This window comes from Dromaius novaehollandiae, chromosome 6 (genome assembly GCF_036370855.1).
Source record: "Dromaius novaehollandiae isolate bDroNov1 chromosome 6, bDroNov1.hap1, whole genome shotgun sequence".
Classification (NCBI taxonomy): Eukaryota; Metazoa; Chordata; class Aves; order Casuariiformes; family Dromaiidae; genus Dromaius; species Dromaius novaehollandiae.
In genome coordinates this window covers 22,694,928-22,710,390 of record NC_088103.1, presented here as the reverse complement: position 1 = coordinate 22,710,390, position 15,463 = coordinate 22,694,928, and the positions used below count along the sequence as shown (strand labels likewise).

General features: G+C 45.5%; 1 protein-coding gene and 1 long non-coding RNA gene across 3 annotated transcripts in view; one reads left to right on the top strand and one right to left on the bottom strand.

Annotated features, from left to right (window-relative positions):
• DUSP29 (dual specificity phosphatase 29) overlaps nt 1–15,171 on the bottom strand; it is a 68,548-nt gene extending 53,377 nt beyond the window's left edge. Inside the window, exons 1-2 of one of the 2 annotated variants that reach the window (XM_026116698.2) lie at nt 15,091–15,171; nt 29–220 (exon numbers count right to left, since the gene is read on the bottom strand). In XM_026116698.2, coding sequence (XP_025972483.1) covers nt 29–220; nt 15,091–15,110 — 212 coding nt within the window. In that variant the 5' untranslated portion in view covers nt 15,111–15,171. The remainder of the gene's footprint in view (nt 1–28; nt 221–15,090) is intronic. The other variant, XM_064513840.1, reaches the window with a different exon arrangement.
• On the top strand, nt 94–2,683 carry LOC135328703 (uncharacterized). Its single transcript, XR_010389690.1, has 3 exons — nt 94–185; nt 1,554–1,675; nt 1,947–2,683. It is a non-coding gene; the product is annotated as an uncharacterized LOC135328703 (long non-coding RNA).
• Nucleotides 15,172–15,463: the final 292 nt, after the last annotated feature.

The following is a 15,463-nucleotide window of genomic DNA, read 5'->3' as shown; positions in this document are numbered from 1 at the left end:
ACACATTCAACCCTTCCCTCTCTCTTACAGGTCTCCCACATAAAGGTTTGGCCAAACTTCATCCACGTGCCCGGTGGGATGTGTGCGTGTCCAGAGCAGGCGCCGCAGCTCCTCCAGAGATGGTGTTTTGTAGCTGCTCTGGCTTTCTGTAGTCCGTCCTGAGGCGCTTCTTATCTTGGGGCGCAGTAAGTCACCTCTGCAGAGCGAATCCCAAGCCATCCTGAAAGGGGGAGGGCAGATGTTCACCACAAGCTGGAGATGTCTCTGAGGTTGCCCTCTCTTCTTCTCACCTTCCCTTACCCCTTCACAAAATTCACCCACAATTACAGAAATAAGCTCTTTGGAGCAGAGATTGTCTTTCTGTTCTGTGTTTATACACTTTACAAAGTGTCCCAGTCTTTGATATGCTAACACACGTATTCTTCTGCTTTTGAATGGAAAGAGGTAATGCTATGGAAAATGTATTATAAAACTGTAGCTACTCCACGGGTATAGAAAAAAGTTACTAGTTTTGTGTGCTGAGCCTTTCCTTTACCCACGCAACCAGGAAATCAGGACTTGCTTATACGTATTTTATGTGACTTATTTATCTTTTATAATTTGTTCACCAAACTGAGCTGAGTTGAATAGAATTGATCGTGCAACATTTTTTCACTGGTTAACAACTGTCGAGTTCAACAGGGAAAGCTCTGTAATGAGCATTTTGGTTCTTTCCAATGGTAGTTAACAGCGATACTTGCTGTCCTGATAAGAAATGTTCATGGTAGAAAGAATCTGCATAAGTAAGATGTAGTGATTATAGCTGCCTTCTGTATAAGCATTCATACATTTTTTTGCAGGTTGTTTCGTTTACATTCCTCTCCTCTCTGCCTCCCTCCAAATATTACTCCATTTCTAATCTTGGAATAGATACTTTAATTTCAAGGATACGCAGTTTTTGAGGCCTTGATTTCTTTCTGGAATTAATCAATTCCCATGTGGCACACTTTTGAAATAGCGGCTCCTTGTGTTAGCTGTAGATGCATTTTAACTGTTGGGATGACTTCTGAGAAGAAGAGAACAGACATAATCTATTTTTACTAGAGTTCTGTTTTTAAAAAGTTGTTTTAAAAGAATTTTTCTGTGTTCTGAAAATTAGTCAATGATGCAATGATTCAAAATCTTGCTCTGCCACTAGCTGTGCTGAACGTGTTTCACTTAAATGATTAGAGGAGGGGTGGTTTGTAGTGGTTTGTGTCCAGAACAGCAAACCTGAAACCTCCCATCTATCTGCTGAGCAGCTCTACCACTTCAAAATAGGTTGTATTCATGTTCAAGGACCTCCATTTACAATTCCCTTCCAAACAACTTCAGTTGTGATGAAGCGCCTTCCTGGTTTCCTGTCAAGGCTCTATCACTAGCACTAAATTCACATATGGTGTAGTTTTATTTAAAAAAATTAACTTGGCATGTACAAGGACAGAAAGAGAGTCTGAAGACTAACCTGCTTTGGGAGCACTGAATGGCTCTTATGGCCCATTGCACCTCTATGTTAACTCATTGCTTTGTTGCAGGAGAAGCTGGACAACTAAATCCCTGTTCACAGAAATGAAGGGGGGAGCAGTGACCGCTGTGCCAGTCAGTGCTAGACACATTGAACGTTGCCTAGAAGCCACCCTTCCGCTGCACACTTCAGGTGACTCATCTTGCCATCCAGCTGTTTATCGGGGCCCTCTATGTGGAGGGATTTATTTCAGTACACCTCCTTCTGCCACCTTCACAGACGTAGATTTTTCCTCTTGAAAACAGTAAATTTTCCCCAAATAATGATATTCCCAGGATGGTCACGTATTGTTTGTATTACAAAGAGCTCCACTGTGGAATGCGCTCCCCTCCCAACTGTGCGTATCTCCTCAAGTCTCAGTTTTTACTGTGAAAACAAAAGCAGATGTTCTTGCCCATTTCAGATGGCTTTAGGCAAGAGGAGGAATGGAGGAATTCCCACACTGGAATGGACGTTCCCATCGATTTTGGTAGCTTCTTTGATGTCGGCCACTCCGGTGCCAGGTACGTCAGAAGACCCTCCGTGCCTTCGGTGCCAGTCCTGACCCTGGCTCCAGCTGGGGATCTTGGACACCTGCGTGGTCTGTCTGATCCCCCACAGGAAGCCGGCAGCAGAAATAGAACTTGCATTTCCTGTGGCCGGGACACAGGGCCATCTGCCATTTCGTTAAATACTTTCAAGAATACAGCCTCCTCCAATCCTTCCCACCTCATAATATCTGCAGCAAATGTTCTCCTTTTTTTTGATGTATCTCATTCCTTGCAGTGTGGCTAATGACCACTTTAGGGCACTTCTCACTCCCTATAAAGTTGCTTTCAACTGTTTTGGTTTTGGTTTCTTATTTACTACTGCCTGTTATTCCTTCCTCTTTCCCTCTCTGCTGTATAAATACTTTGATTTTCATATTACTTAGCCTCAGAGGACTGCAGGCTGCTGTCAGTCTTGCTTTCTTAAGCTTCACAGGAGTGGAGAATTAGAGGGCACTGCGAAAGAGCCCTGGGTAGTGCTACAGCATCCAGGCTGTCATTCAGGTCGTGAAGGACAGGCTGCAACTCACTCGCTGTGCTTTTCAGGCCCATAATCCCATCCTTGTGCCAGCTGGGGCAAGAACTCTGATGTATAGCAAACCTTAAGAAAAGTGCTCTTTCGGTGATGCTTTAAAAACTTGTCCTTCTAGAAGGGAACACAACTGTGTAGACTCGGCAAAGGGAGGCAGCGTGCTTTGCTTGCTGTGTGGATATCGGCAGTTCTGGAACGATGATTTTCTTATAAGACGGGCATGCTCCTTCAGAGTTATCCTAAGATGACTTGCAGCTTCTGCTCACATTAATCTTGTATTCTAGCTAAAGAATTTGCTCCTGTTGAAATACAGACATGAAATCCTGACGTTATGTACAAAACTTGTTCCATCTGCAATCTGGGTCACATTTGTTCAACTGGAGAACAGAATAATTTCGTGTAAACTCTATGCCCAATAAAAACTAAGGGCTAGGGTTCAAATTTCAAATGTGAAATAATTGGAACTAATGGCCTGTGAATGATTCAGAAGTACAGAATTCTCTGTAGAACTATTCAACTAATATGTTGAATAATGAATACACTGAAAAAAAATTGCTTTCCATAGAAAATTTACACATAGAAAAACAGGGCAGATTTTTCTGAATAAGTGACTGCTCAATTCTAGCTTCAGTCTAACATTTTAACTCACTAAATTTATACATGCAAATGACATTTACTGAAATGCACATTTTAAAAGAAAACAATGATATGAATAAAATTTTGTGTAATGTTTTGTAAGGAGCATGAATAGATTAAAACAAATTAGTATGAAAGGAAAATGATTATACATAATAATGTGGTTCTCCTTAATTTTAAAAATAAGTTTTAATGATTTTCAGCTTAATTCCTCTATATTCTTTTTTTGTAGTGGGTCTGTTTCTGTGATGCACGCCGTATGTAATGAGCAACACAATTTTAAAATGCCAGTTTCTGAATGATATTCATATGAAATGTTTCTGATCTTTGCCCTACTGGATTTGTATCACAGTAATTATTCAACCACGGAGGAGAAATTTTACCATTATATTTAGATTAATTTTGAATTGGTTTGTACTACAACTGTAATTTTAGCTGAACTGTGTAATAGAATTTCCTTAATTATGAGTAGCAGGAGAATTGCAATCAAAGAGGCCTATCACAGGGTAGAAGGTCATTGTGCTGATCTAGGGTGACCTTGAGTGTATAGCACAGGTCGCACATATCACCAGGCAATGCCTGTATCTATAACCCACTTTTTTGAAAAGTATTAGTGACTCTTCTGCAGCAGGGCTAAGAGAACAGCCAGTCTGGTGGTTCGTTATGCTGGGCAATGTGTATGGCATATGCCGGGAAGAAAGGAAAGTGGGCCTGTGAAAGGGTCACTGAGCAGTGCAGCAGCAAATGCCCCTTTGGATTGTATGAACTGTGGATGCTTTGGCTGTTTTTCAGTTAATTCAGTGGCTGCAGACTTTTCCATATCATAACTAGTGGTGCTCAGTGCCGTGCTGAGGAGAGGACCTTTACAGGCAGATCCCTGGACAGGAATCTCAGTCCATGGAAACATGTGCCACCTTTTAGCCAGTTTCTCCAATGCCACAGAATTTAATGGGATGAGAACGGAATCAAAGGTCAGTGCAATCTGACTGCTTGACATTACGCTGGCACAAGATCAAGCTGACAGGACTGCGTGAAGGCTGAGATAAGTGGACAGGATGTGGCGTGATGCTGTGGAAAGTCAGGAGGAAACATCAGCTCTAATGGTTAGGGTATTAAATGGTGTGTTCTAGTAGAAAGCATTCAAGCATTCTAGTAGAAGGCTTTCCCTTGCATTTTTCCCATGCCAAGGGATATTAGTACAATATCAGCATGTCAGTACTCACATTTCAATGATGTATTGAATATTTTAATCACCCCAGGCATTGCATTGGCATTGTGTTTATGAGTAGAACACAGCCATTTTCCCCTAGCTTGAGTGAATATATTTTTAGAATTTTTAATCCTGAGAACAAAGTGCTCTACATCCTGTTTTTTGGCAAGCTGGTATATGCTGTAACCTTGTCAACTTAGTGAAGATATCAGTTTGACTGCACTTCAAATGGACTGTGTTTGATTTGTGATGGTAAAAGACCAGGCTGAAGCCCAGGGCTTGGCCAAAGTAGGTCGTGTCAGGTTCATGCCTATCATGTATTTGAAAGTCATAAATGTTTCTCAGAAAGCTTATCCCTTGGAAAGATTCCTCCAAGATAACATATGTTTGCGGGAGGGTTTTGTGTTGCTACATCTCCGCACAAATGACAAGTATTGCTGTCATCATTCTTTCTTCCTTGGTGTTTAACCCAATAGTCTCACTGGAGCCATAATTTATCGATTGCTAGGAGCGCTCTGCGATATGGATGGTATGAATCAACTATAGCAATGACTGAGGTAGGGCTGGCTGGACTTGAAAGCTGAGATACAGGCAGTTTCCAGGGAGGCATGAGGTATTTGAGTAGCCAACTGTTTGTAAGAAAATCTTTCCAGCAGCTGGAGGATGTAATCTGAACAGCGCTTCCAAATTTAGTAGAGGCTTCCAGACTGACAACTTTAACCTAGCTATACATTTAGGGTAAGGCAACCACATGCCTTGGTGTGACTTAGGAAAAAGCTTTTCAATGGCCTTGCCCTCAACAGACCATGCAGTGTCTATGTTGAGGAATGGACTGGCTAAATTAATCTCTGTATAGAACAGCTTTGAGCAGCACAAGTAAGAGGAAAACATCTGTCTGTCTTTCCCCCTCAGTGTTATGCTGGTACCAAGTTTTCTGTCCTAACCAGTGAGGTATGGTAACACCTTCCCTCTGTCCAAGCAGAACTTTGCACCATGTAACACCCAGGGGAACGTGCAGGGATAATTCTGGTGCAAAGGACTACTCAAATGCAAAGAAGAAATTAAACAAGCTATCCTGGTTCCCAAGCATGCTGAATTTACCACAACTTCCACCAATGTTATGGGTAGCCAGGCCTCAGAAGCCTCAAAAATGTATGTCTAATTTTTTCATAGCAAGTCTGTGAGCCAGCCAGCAGGGCTCAGACCTGACGATCTTGACTGTTTCAGGACGTACAGCAGCATGTAGCCCCGGAGGCAGGGTGGCCTAGTTTTCTTCCATAACTGTAGTATAAAATATTCTCTTGTCATCAGTTGGTTACTGCACTTGTATTTACCAACCATGTATGTGGTTCCTGATGGTGACTAGACAGAAGCAGCCACCCTTTCATGTGCAGCAATATCACACCAAATTTGCAAAACCTGGCCGCCTGAGGATTATGCTGTTTTTTGGGGGGTCTTGTCTGTATATTCATTTTATTTTGTTAGCCACAGAAAACCATCTCTGTAGAGACATTGTCCACACTGAAGCTTTAACTGGATAAAAGGGAAGAGGCAAATATGGGCAGCTAAATGTATTTTCCCTAGCCCACCTCTTCCTCACTGAATGGAAAACCAAGGGCTTTCCGGACACCGTTACATTTTTGTAATATAAATAGGATCCTAACTATGTTTCTGAGCTAGTGCAGATGCAGGGACAGAGTCTGCACCAGGCAGGAGTGGACCATGCTTCACAGAAACCACGTCTGATAGATAGCACCACCACAAGGGCCATACAGATAGGAGGGGAGATCTCATGCACCCCAAGTTCACTGAGAAAGGCTCAGAGAAACAAAGCTCAAAACAATCCTACTGACACCAACAAGCTTTGGACCAGGCCTCCTAAGGCAACCCCAGCGGCAGGACGAGGTCTATTTTCCTGTCCCCAAAGAGGAAAAGAGAGCAGACTGAAGAAAACCTGCTGCAACTTGCAGAAGTAAAATGAGAAAGACCCGACCAAAAATAGCTAAAACGAAAGTGACTGAGCATGGAAAGAAAGGTCCCAAAAGTGTGTTGTGCTCTGGTAAACAGGTGAGCGAGGTGTCTTTGGATAGGCACTGAGTTAAGATGCTACCGAAAAGTTGAGAGGTCCATCTAGCAAGGATGCGCTCATAGGAGCAAGCTTTGCTCGTGCAAGCAGTCTCACAAGCTTCAGTGGAGCTAGTAGGAAGCCAGGGTGGCAGAATCAGGCTTCTCATCCTTTGCTTCATAGTTTTAGGAAAAATAGCTTAAGAAAACTTCTCTTTACATTTTAGCAGCTATTTTGGGCCTGCTTCAGTGTAACGATTGGCCATGTGGAGCCAGCAGAAGGCATGCACACAAAAGTAAGTTTTCCATGGCTTCTCCACTACTGAAGCTTGGATATATCTTGTTGCTGAATTGGACCCTTTATTTACTAGTTACAAATTTTATGTGCCATTTTAATAGCATGCATTGTAACTATTTAAAGCTGTGCACTAAACAGGCCCAGACACTGTGTTAACAATCTGCATGGTACGATATATTTTTTGTACTGCTTGTTATAGCATCAGCTATTAAGAATTTATTACTAGTGCATTTTAGGTGGTGCTTTACAATCATTTAATTACAGCCATCTAGCAATCATTACATAAATATGCATCGAGAGCAAGAACCTCAATGTAAGGTGATCCGAAAAGCTTTTACCTGCCAATACCAGAGTTCAGGCCCTCAGGTGGCAATGATGTCATCAGCATATGCAGGGAAAGACAAACATTTAAAGCTGTGCAGGGAGCTGTGTTCCTCCCTACTCTAGGTGTTCATGAAGTCACCAGCTGGAGCAGGAGCACTGCAGAGCTCCAAGGGCCTGAACTTGGCTCTTGGCAAGCAAGCAAAAGAAAGTCAGCTCCCCTCCAGCCCCAGTCCCAGCAGAGATGGAGGGTTTTTGGCAGTGGGTGCAGAAGATTAGCTGCGAAATTGGGCCCTCTGGAGCCCTTCAGTACTCCTGTGTTCTCAGCTGCCAAGTAAATCCTTATACCCATTAACCCAACCTGATCGGGTGGAGTATCAGACACATTGCACATGACCCGAAGACCCTAGCTAGTCGAAAACGCATCTACCACCTCTGCATGCCATCGGTCACTGCAACAGCGTGTCCACATGTGCACGAGAGACTAGCTCCCAGCCAGGGTACTGCTCCTGAGCCAAATATCATTGCTAGTGTCTCCTGCCGTGGGCTTCAGCCATCAGACTTGACAGTATGTAATGCCTTCCTACCTTAGACACTACTATATTTTACTCCTTCTTGAAAAAACAAAAATCCCAATTTACAGCACTGTAACACCAAACACCTCTTGGATATGCTACATTCATTACACACTTGCTATCCCTGCACTCCCACTTGAAGACAAGCTTGCCTAAGATCCTGTGCTTCTGGGGTAAGGCTGACTCTCTCCTCCAGTGCGCAAGAAGCACTGCTGTAACTTGGCTGCCTCTGGCAGTGACTTCTCCAGGGTGAAGGACAAGTATACTCAGAAGAGGTGATCTCTGTCTTTGTTTTTGGGAATACCCTTAGAAAATTACGGAAAAAACCCAAGGATGAAATACTCCTGGAAGAAAGGTTAGCCAGTTTATCCAGGTTGCTGTAAACCGGGAGTAATGTTTGCCATTTTGGTTTCGTTTTGGAGCTGCCAGTAACCAGCTAGGTTGTCTGACGACACTGGTGTTTCTGCACAAACACATCGGTGCCTTCCCTGTCCCTGAACAACAGAAATGCCGGTTGCTGCTCTTCGTGACTTTTAGTAATGCCCTCTCAATTTTTGCAGCCTGCAGTTGTAGAGAGCGTGCACTGCTCTCATTGCTGGGTGATGTTAATACAGCGTGGCCCTGCAGAGATGTGCAAGCTTAGGTTGATTCGCAGGTTGCCTGAAGGGTGCTGAGTCTCTTTCTCTGAAGCAGACCCAGTGTACTGGAGGGCCGCATTGGCGGTGGTACGTTTCAGCCTCAGCACTGTCGCTGTGTGGGAGCCACTGTTAGCACTATGTATTGCAGCATAAATTGTTGCGCTCCCTCACTGTGGGTGTTGGGGTGAAACCAGCCTTGCCAAGCAGCTCTGCTACTACATGGTTTCACACATTGTCTAGTTTGTAAGGACTGTCAATCCAGGCATCTCGCCTCCAGCTGAACACAACAGAGAAGGCCATGCACGGGTTGCTGGGCACACTACATCTAGCTTGATTAAAGATGGGCAAAATGTCACTTGAATGCTCTTTCCAATCCCTCAGCCATCGTTTTACTCATCTTCAAGTTTAGTCCCTCTTGTATAGTCTTAATCTTGCCTAATCTAATTTTTCCGGGTCACCTCTGGTATGCAAAATGGTCTGAGGCAGTCACATTTATTTATTGCTTCAGCGATAACTGTTCAGAGGCTAAGGATTTCCGTGCCATGCATTCCACAGAAGCCCAGGTGTAATGCAGTCCCTCAGGCTGGCATTTTGTGTCCCCGCCAGAGTTTGCCAGGCCACATCTGAAGGTAAATGAGCCTGCTGTAATGATAACTAATAGAGCAGTGTGTTTCAGCCCAGCACCAGAAATATCAGGCTTTAGAAGTGGAAGAATCCCATCGCTTGCAAAGGAACTGTTCCTGCCCCCAGGACTTAACGGAAAAGATGGCACAATGTGAAACCCTTCTCTCCGTGACTAGCTCTGTTATGTTCTTCTATCTTAAAAATAATATATTGCTTTTGGGGTGGGAGGGGAGGTCTGTTCTGTTTGGGGGTGTTGACTGCTTACCTGCCCCTGCTTCTTATTCTGTGGTCTCCACCAGAACCACCAAGGTAGCTTTGTGCTACCCACCTACAGGAGAGCAGAGACATGTATCCCTACACTTTAAATAGCAGGAGGGCTTAAGAACCTGCTAGGAAGGAAGATGGGATACAGCAGGAGGTAGGTGCCCGCGGTTCAGCAGTGTTTCTTGAACGCTGGATGTATGTTATAGTTGTTAGTTAGCCTGTGAGGAAAACACTGCTCTTCCCACTGTACAGGTGGAGATGGTAAAGAGAAGTTGGATGCTTTCTCTACATCTCTGCACAGGTCTGAGCTGGGAGGAAATCCAGGGCAGAGCGCTGCCAAACGCTTGTAGTGACAGCTGAACCTGGGTGAAGTCTCATCCTCAGGTTCAATTTGGGTTAAAAGCTGTGCCTCCGTTTAGTGAGCTAAAGGCAGCTTAAATTCTGAGGTGAAAGCCATGGTCAATTTTGGACTTTCACTGGTTTTCCTTCTGAAAATGATGCTGGGTGATGAGATTTCCTTGGAATGCTTTGGGCAGATTTTGCCTTTGGTGCTCAAAACAGATTTCAGAATGTGCAAAATCGAGGGATGCCCCTGAGCATGGAAACCTTGTATTGCCACCTGATACCCTCCTTTTGGTGCCTGCAAAGTCCTTCTCTACAGACACCCCTAAAAAACAATATGAGCCTTTATTAAACACAGTGACATCATGCCTTAGAAATAACTGCACCAGCTTTCTAAGTGCTTTTTCATCTTTCTCCTACATCAGCCTCTCTGATTTGAGTCTTTCTAGCAATGTGATAGGCATGGCAGGACTCAGGCTTGCAAGGCTAGCTCTAGTAGCCTGTATTTCCCACCAGTATCTTCTGGCAGAAAGATAAGCTACAGAACTGATAGCAAGCTCCAGTCACCCAGGTTTCTGGCTGAAGAACGAGGCAGGATAAACACCTCCTTAACCACTGTAAGACAGAAATAGAACAAGGGAAAGGAATGGAAATCCTCTCATAATGCAATGGCTAGGAGCAATCCAGCTGTTTTCTTTTATTCCCACCGTAAGAGCTATGGTCACTCCCAGTGCAAGCTTGCCCACCTGTGAAATCAGGTTTGTGAATTAAAGCTTACTGGAATCTGACACGCTCTTGTCTTGGAGCACACTGGTGTGGATCAATAAAGGCTCCTCCAATAGCAGTGACACAACACATATGCTACCCGTGCAGTCCCACATGCCCCTCGTAAATCATTAAAACACTGGCCAGTTCTAATCAGGCCCTTTGGGGTATAACGTAATACACTGTTTGAGAACTAGAAACAATAAATGAAGTTAGTACAGAGGTCAGACTGAGACTGAACAGAGCTGAGACTTGCTGGCTCATCTGTGTGGAAGGAGGTGAAATCCCAAGTCACCTAAGCAAATTGTTTTCTTCTCATTGTAAAATCTCACTACTAATTCTGTTGAAGGGGAAAAAATAGGAACTCGTCAGATTCTATAGCTCAGCTGATTTGAGGTCTAGATTTTCCCAGCAGTTTTGTTAGCTCTTGGGATTACAGATATTTCTAATCATTTGTCCTCTAGGTTAATTCTTACCATATTTCTAAAACAACTAGCAGTTAAAAATATGTGATCCAAAATGTCACAGATCACCTGGTACAAGGAGAACAGAACTCATTTTTTTCTAGAGCTGGAAACCAATTCACCATTAGCAAAAAAATAACCCAGATCCCATTGGAAGGCAGCTGCTTTGGTTGCATTTTTCAGTCTTGCCTGGGACACAACAGCTGGCTTTCAAAGAGGCTGTTGCCCTGCAGTGCCCAGGTGACGGGAAATGCTGACAGCTTGGGCGCTGAGGCGATGCTGCGTAAGCCCATAAATTGCATAAATTGAGGCCTTCTCTTTGGTGCAAAAAAGGTTGAGTGCTGTCCACGTTTTTCACGTGTTGTCTGAGAGCAAAGACGCACTATATGGGGTACAGCCAGTCTCCATGGCCAACATGTAGTTTGCCAATATGAACATTATCAGGCAGAGAACGACGCTGAAGACTAACTCCCTTATTCATGGTGTTGCTGTTACCTAGGCATACCTTTTGTTTAGAGGAGAAATACCTGATAACTGTTTCTCATCTTACACTGGGATGAGTAGATCCTGCTGTGTGTGTGCGTTACTGCTGTGATGGCCATGTACCTCTCCGCACTGCTGTTTAATTCCCCTTGCTTTCCCCTGCATTCCCTCCCCCGGGGTTACCTCTCTAAGTTAGGCCTAAATGGGGCACGAGGTTTTTAAAGCCCATACAGCAGAGTAGCGTGGCACCTGAGTTTCACCGGTGGGGCAGTTTTTTTAGTAGTGGTTTGCAGGGAAGCGTGTCAGAGGCCCCAGTTGCCGTAGCCTCCCTTCAGTCACAGAGGCCAGATAAGGACTTTGCTCTGATCCTGTCAAAGCTGCGGTTATGCTGGGCGCAGGCTTCGCTGCAGGGAGGCGCGTGTCCTGCAAGCTCATCCTGGCGGCTTTGGAGGGTGGGCTCAGCAGAAAGGTCTGGAGAGCAGCGACAGGGACTGATCTCAGACCTCGTCCTTGGCAATGCAAACCGTTAACCAAGAAAGTCACCATAGAGCAATGAAAAAAGCCACCGCGAGATGCTGGCAGTGAAAAAGAGAGTAGTGAAAACCAGGATAGTAAATAACTGGTGGTGAAGACAGTAGAGTCTGGTCTATTTGAATGATGTACTGACACCTGCAAACTGGGTGCAGGTGTGGGGCAAGGCAGATGAATGGTGTATTTTATTTCTAATTAGACTTAAAACAAGTTTGAATTTGTTGTAAGCCTGGTGAACAAGCAGTTGAAGCAAGGAAGGAGACACGGTAATCAGTTTCATCGGAGGTGCAGCACAGCTTGGCTCGGGAACTTAATGAAGATTTGTTGGTCAACAACAATCTTCCAACCTGCTTAATGTGCTCTGTATTTAATTTGCTCTTCTATTGGAGTAAATTTAAAGCCCCCAGGTCAATCTCAGCCTTCATGGCCCTTGCACTCTCTGCAGTGTCAGCAGGAAGCACAAACTGAAGACGTAGAGTCTGGAACTGGAGCAAAGTACATTTCTCCTAATGAAACCCAAAGCCAGGTGAAATTTTTGGGAGAGAGGAAACAGGATATGGAGTCCCTTTGGGGGCAGGGGGGTTCATAACGCTCAGAAACTTGGCCCACGTTTCTGGTCTCCTCCCTCTCTACTCCACAAAGGGTTTGCAGCATTTTTAGACAGACTTGGATCCATTGCATTTTGTGAGAGAACCTGCTGGGAATTTTGGAGATTCCTGCAGTCTAGGGCAGAGGAAACGTGTGTTTCTGCTTTGTGTTTTCAGGGAAAGTAGGAAGATGACATTCAAAATAAAACTCAGCAGATGGGAATCTCGCACAGACACTAGGAAATGTTTAAACAAGCTTTGTCCGCAGTCCTTGAGCTCGGGATTTAGCAACTAAACCATACAGAGACTTCAGAAAGACAATGAAATGCATTTTGGCTTCAAACACAGTTCCTCCAGAATCCAGTGGGAGTTGTGCCTGTGAATCTGAGGGCAGAATGTAGCCAGCAGTATGGGAAATACATGTAACGTGAGAAACTCTCATGCTATATTATTATAGTCTGAATTGTTTCCATCATTTCGGGTTAAGTAATTCCCCACTATCCATCTCCAAAGTGCAAGCAGTACTGCCTGGATGTGCCCCAGGGAAAGGAAGCAAACCAGCCTTTGAATCTTTACCCAACCTTACTGTTCATATTTTGCTTTCAGTGAATAACTGTTCAAATCCTTTAATATTTCATTCCCATAAAAATATATTTACCAGGGGTTTTGTGGCAGCAGTGAGGCTGTGTTTATTATTTTAGGAACACCACATGACCGGCTTCAGAGAAAAGACAAGGTAGGAACGCGGAGTGCTGCAAATCTATCAGAGAACAGCATGTTTTCCACCTGTTGAGGCACCAACCACAATAACAGATGCACATAATAATTACCTGTACCTCAAAGGCAGCCTCAAGTCCTGCAACTTCTGCTCCCCGCCTCGCAGACAGCTTGATAACAGAATAACAAAGGAGGGGCACCGAGAGTGCAGAGCAGATAGTGCCTTGTGAAGAAGGAAACCGCAGCTCATATGAAAGAGAAACTGGAAGGCAGAAGACGTGGGGGAAAAGATCTGAGGCACCATGATGCTGAAAGAAGAGCGCAGCTGAGGAGCTTCAGGAGCCTGCTTCATTTCTAGAGAGGTGGTCAGGCTTTTGCAAATACATTTTTCAGGGCTACTCTCATTTCTATTCTTAATAACATCAGGGATTGCTTAAACAGACATGTACGTGCCCCACACATCTACTGCACCCCATGCCTTCCCAGGGATGGATTGCCCCACGGTGTCAGCAAGTGGGACTGCAGGGTAAGGGTCTCATCCAGGTAGGTAACATGATGGGTGGGCCAGGAGCATGTCCTCCTCTCCTCCCTGCTGAGACGGGGTGGGCACGGGCGCTGTGCCGCCCTTTTGCTCGGAGTGCCCCAGAGAAGCCAGTGTAGGGAGGAGAGCGCAGTATGGGGAGAGGGCTGCAGGGCAGGTGAAATGCTTTCACACCTCACTGCTAAATTGCTGGGGCTGGCGAGGCCCTTCTGCCCCTTCACTGGTAAGGGAGAGGGACGAGGTAGGGGTCAGTCCTGGCCTTTGGCTGCGCAGGACCCCGGGAGCCCCGGCCACGTGAGTGCTGAGCCCATCTGTAGCCCCTCATAGCAAGGAAGAGAGCCTTCCTCGCAGGGATCTGCAGGGGCACGCAATGATCTCAACCCTGATTTAATCTTGACAGAAGCAGATGAGGAGGAGACTGTGTGCTGAGCTGGAGTTTTCCTTTGAATTCCTACTGCGTTGAAGGCAATGCTATAAATAGACGCAGTATCCTTTTTACCCTGGTACAGTTCTGTCTCCAGCTCCCCATATAGACAGCAAGTCTGCTGGTAGGTATTTAGGAGGAATTAATTTAACCCAGTCTTCTCTTTCTGTGCTCTTTTACTCCAAGCATCCCAATGGCTTCCACAGCCATACAAACATACCTCTGCAATAAAAATGTCCTGAGGAAGCCTGTTCATATTAAAAATCCCATTTCTGTCTAAAAATTCTGTCCTAGTTACAAATAACCCATAGGAGCTCTAAGCTATAAATAGTATTAAAAAAAAAAAAAGACAAAGCAACCCTTCCCACTAAACTTCTTAATTTTTTCTCCAGGTTTTGTATTTGAACTGCTCAGCATTTTGCTCATAGCCTGCTTCACATTTTCCCCAGTGTAACTGGTCGGCCAGTTTCTCTCATCCCAAGAAAGACTCTTGTAAACATGAGCTGAGAAGAAAACCTTTATACGCTGTTTCATGGCTACTACACCTTAAAGACAGATCTTTAAGAAATTTAAATACAAGCTGCAACAGTATTAAAAGAAAACCACTCTACTTTAAACTTTTTTTTTTCAGTCAGGATTCCTCTCCCTGGGAATCCAGCTGCAAAGTAAACTGGAATTTCACAAATCTTAGGGTTTCTAACGACAGAGACCACACCAGGGCCTGGCGCGGCAGGTGTCTGGCCGCTGGCGGACCTGGCTGGGCTCGGCCGCGCTGCTCGGTGCCTGTGCGGAGCTTTCGGGGGGTTTATTTGCAAACAAGCTCAAAAGCACTTGCCTGGTAGTCGGCGCTCCGGCGCGGCGGGGTCTTGGGTTACCTCTGTTTGAGTAATGCCCCTTAGCCTCCTCCTAACGCGCCAGCCGCGCAGCGGATTTCTAGCCTCTCTGCGCTGAGTTTATTCAATGTCTATTTTTAATTGTGTTAATTATAAACCATAATTCCCTACCCGCTTTGGGCCTCGACCATCAGCCAGAGAGAGGAGCTGGAGGGCGGCAGCGGCGGGACACGCCGTGTCAGGCGGTGCAAAGGCATCGGGCCTGGCCGGCGCCGCGGCGGCTGCCCGGGCCCGCCCCGGCCCCGCGTGTCCGTGGGGTCGCGCTCGGCTCCGCACCCGCGTGTCGCTGGAAACCCGCCGCGGCCCGGGCTCGCGGCGCCACCTGGCGGCTCGGGCGCGGCACCGCCGGCAGCGGCCGCGGTGTGCGGGGGGGGCGCGCGGCGCTCCCGCTATTTGGGGACCCCGTCTCGATTAACTCGCCGCGGGTGCAGCATATTCCACACGTTCTTCTGTCCTTAAAATACTCCATCCTTAGAGTAACACA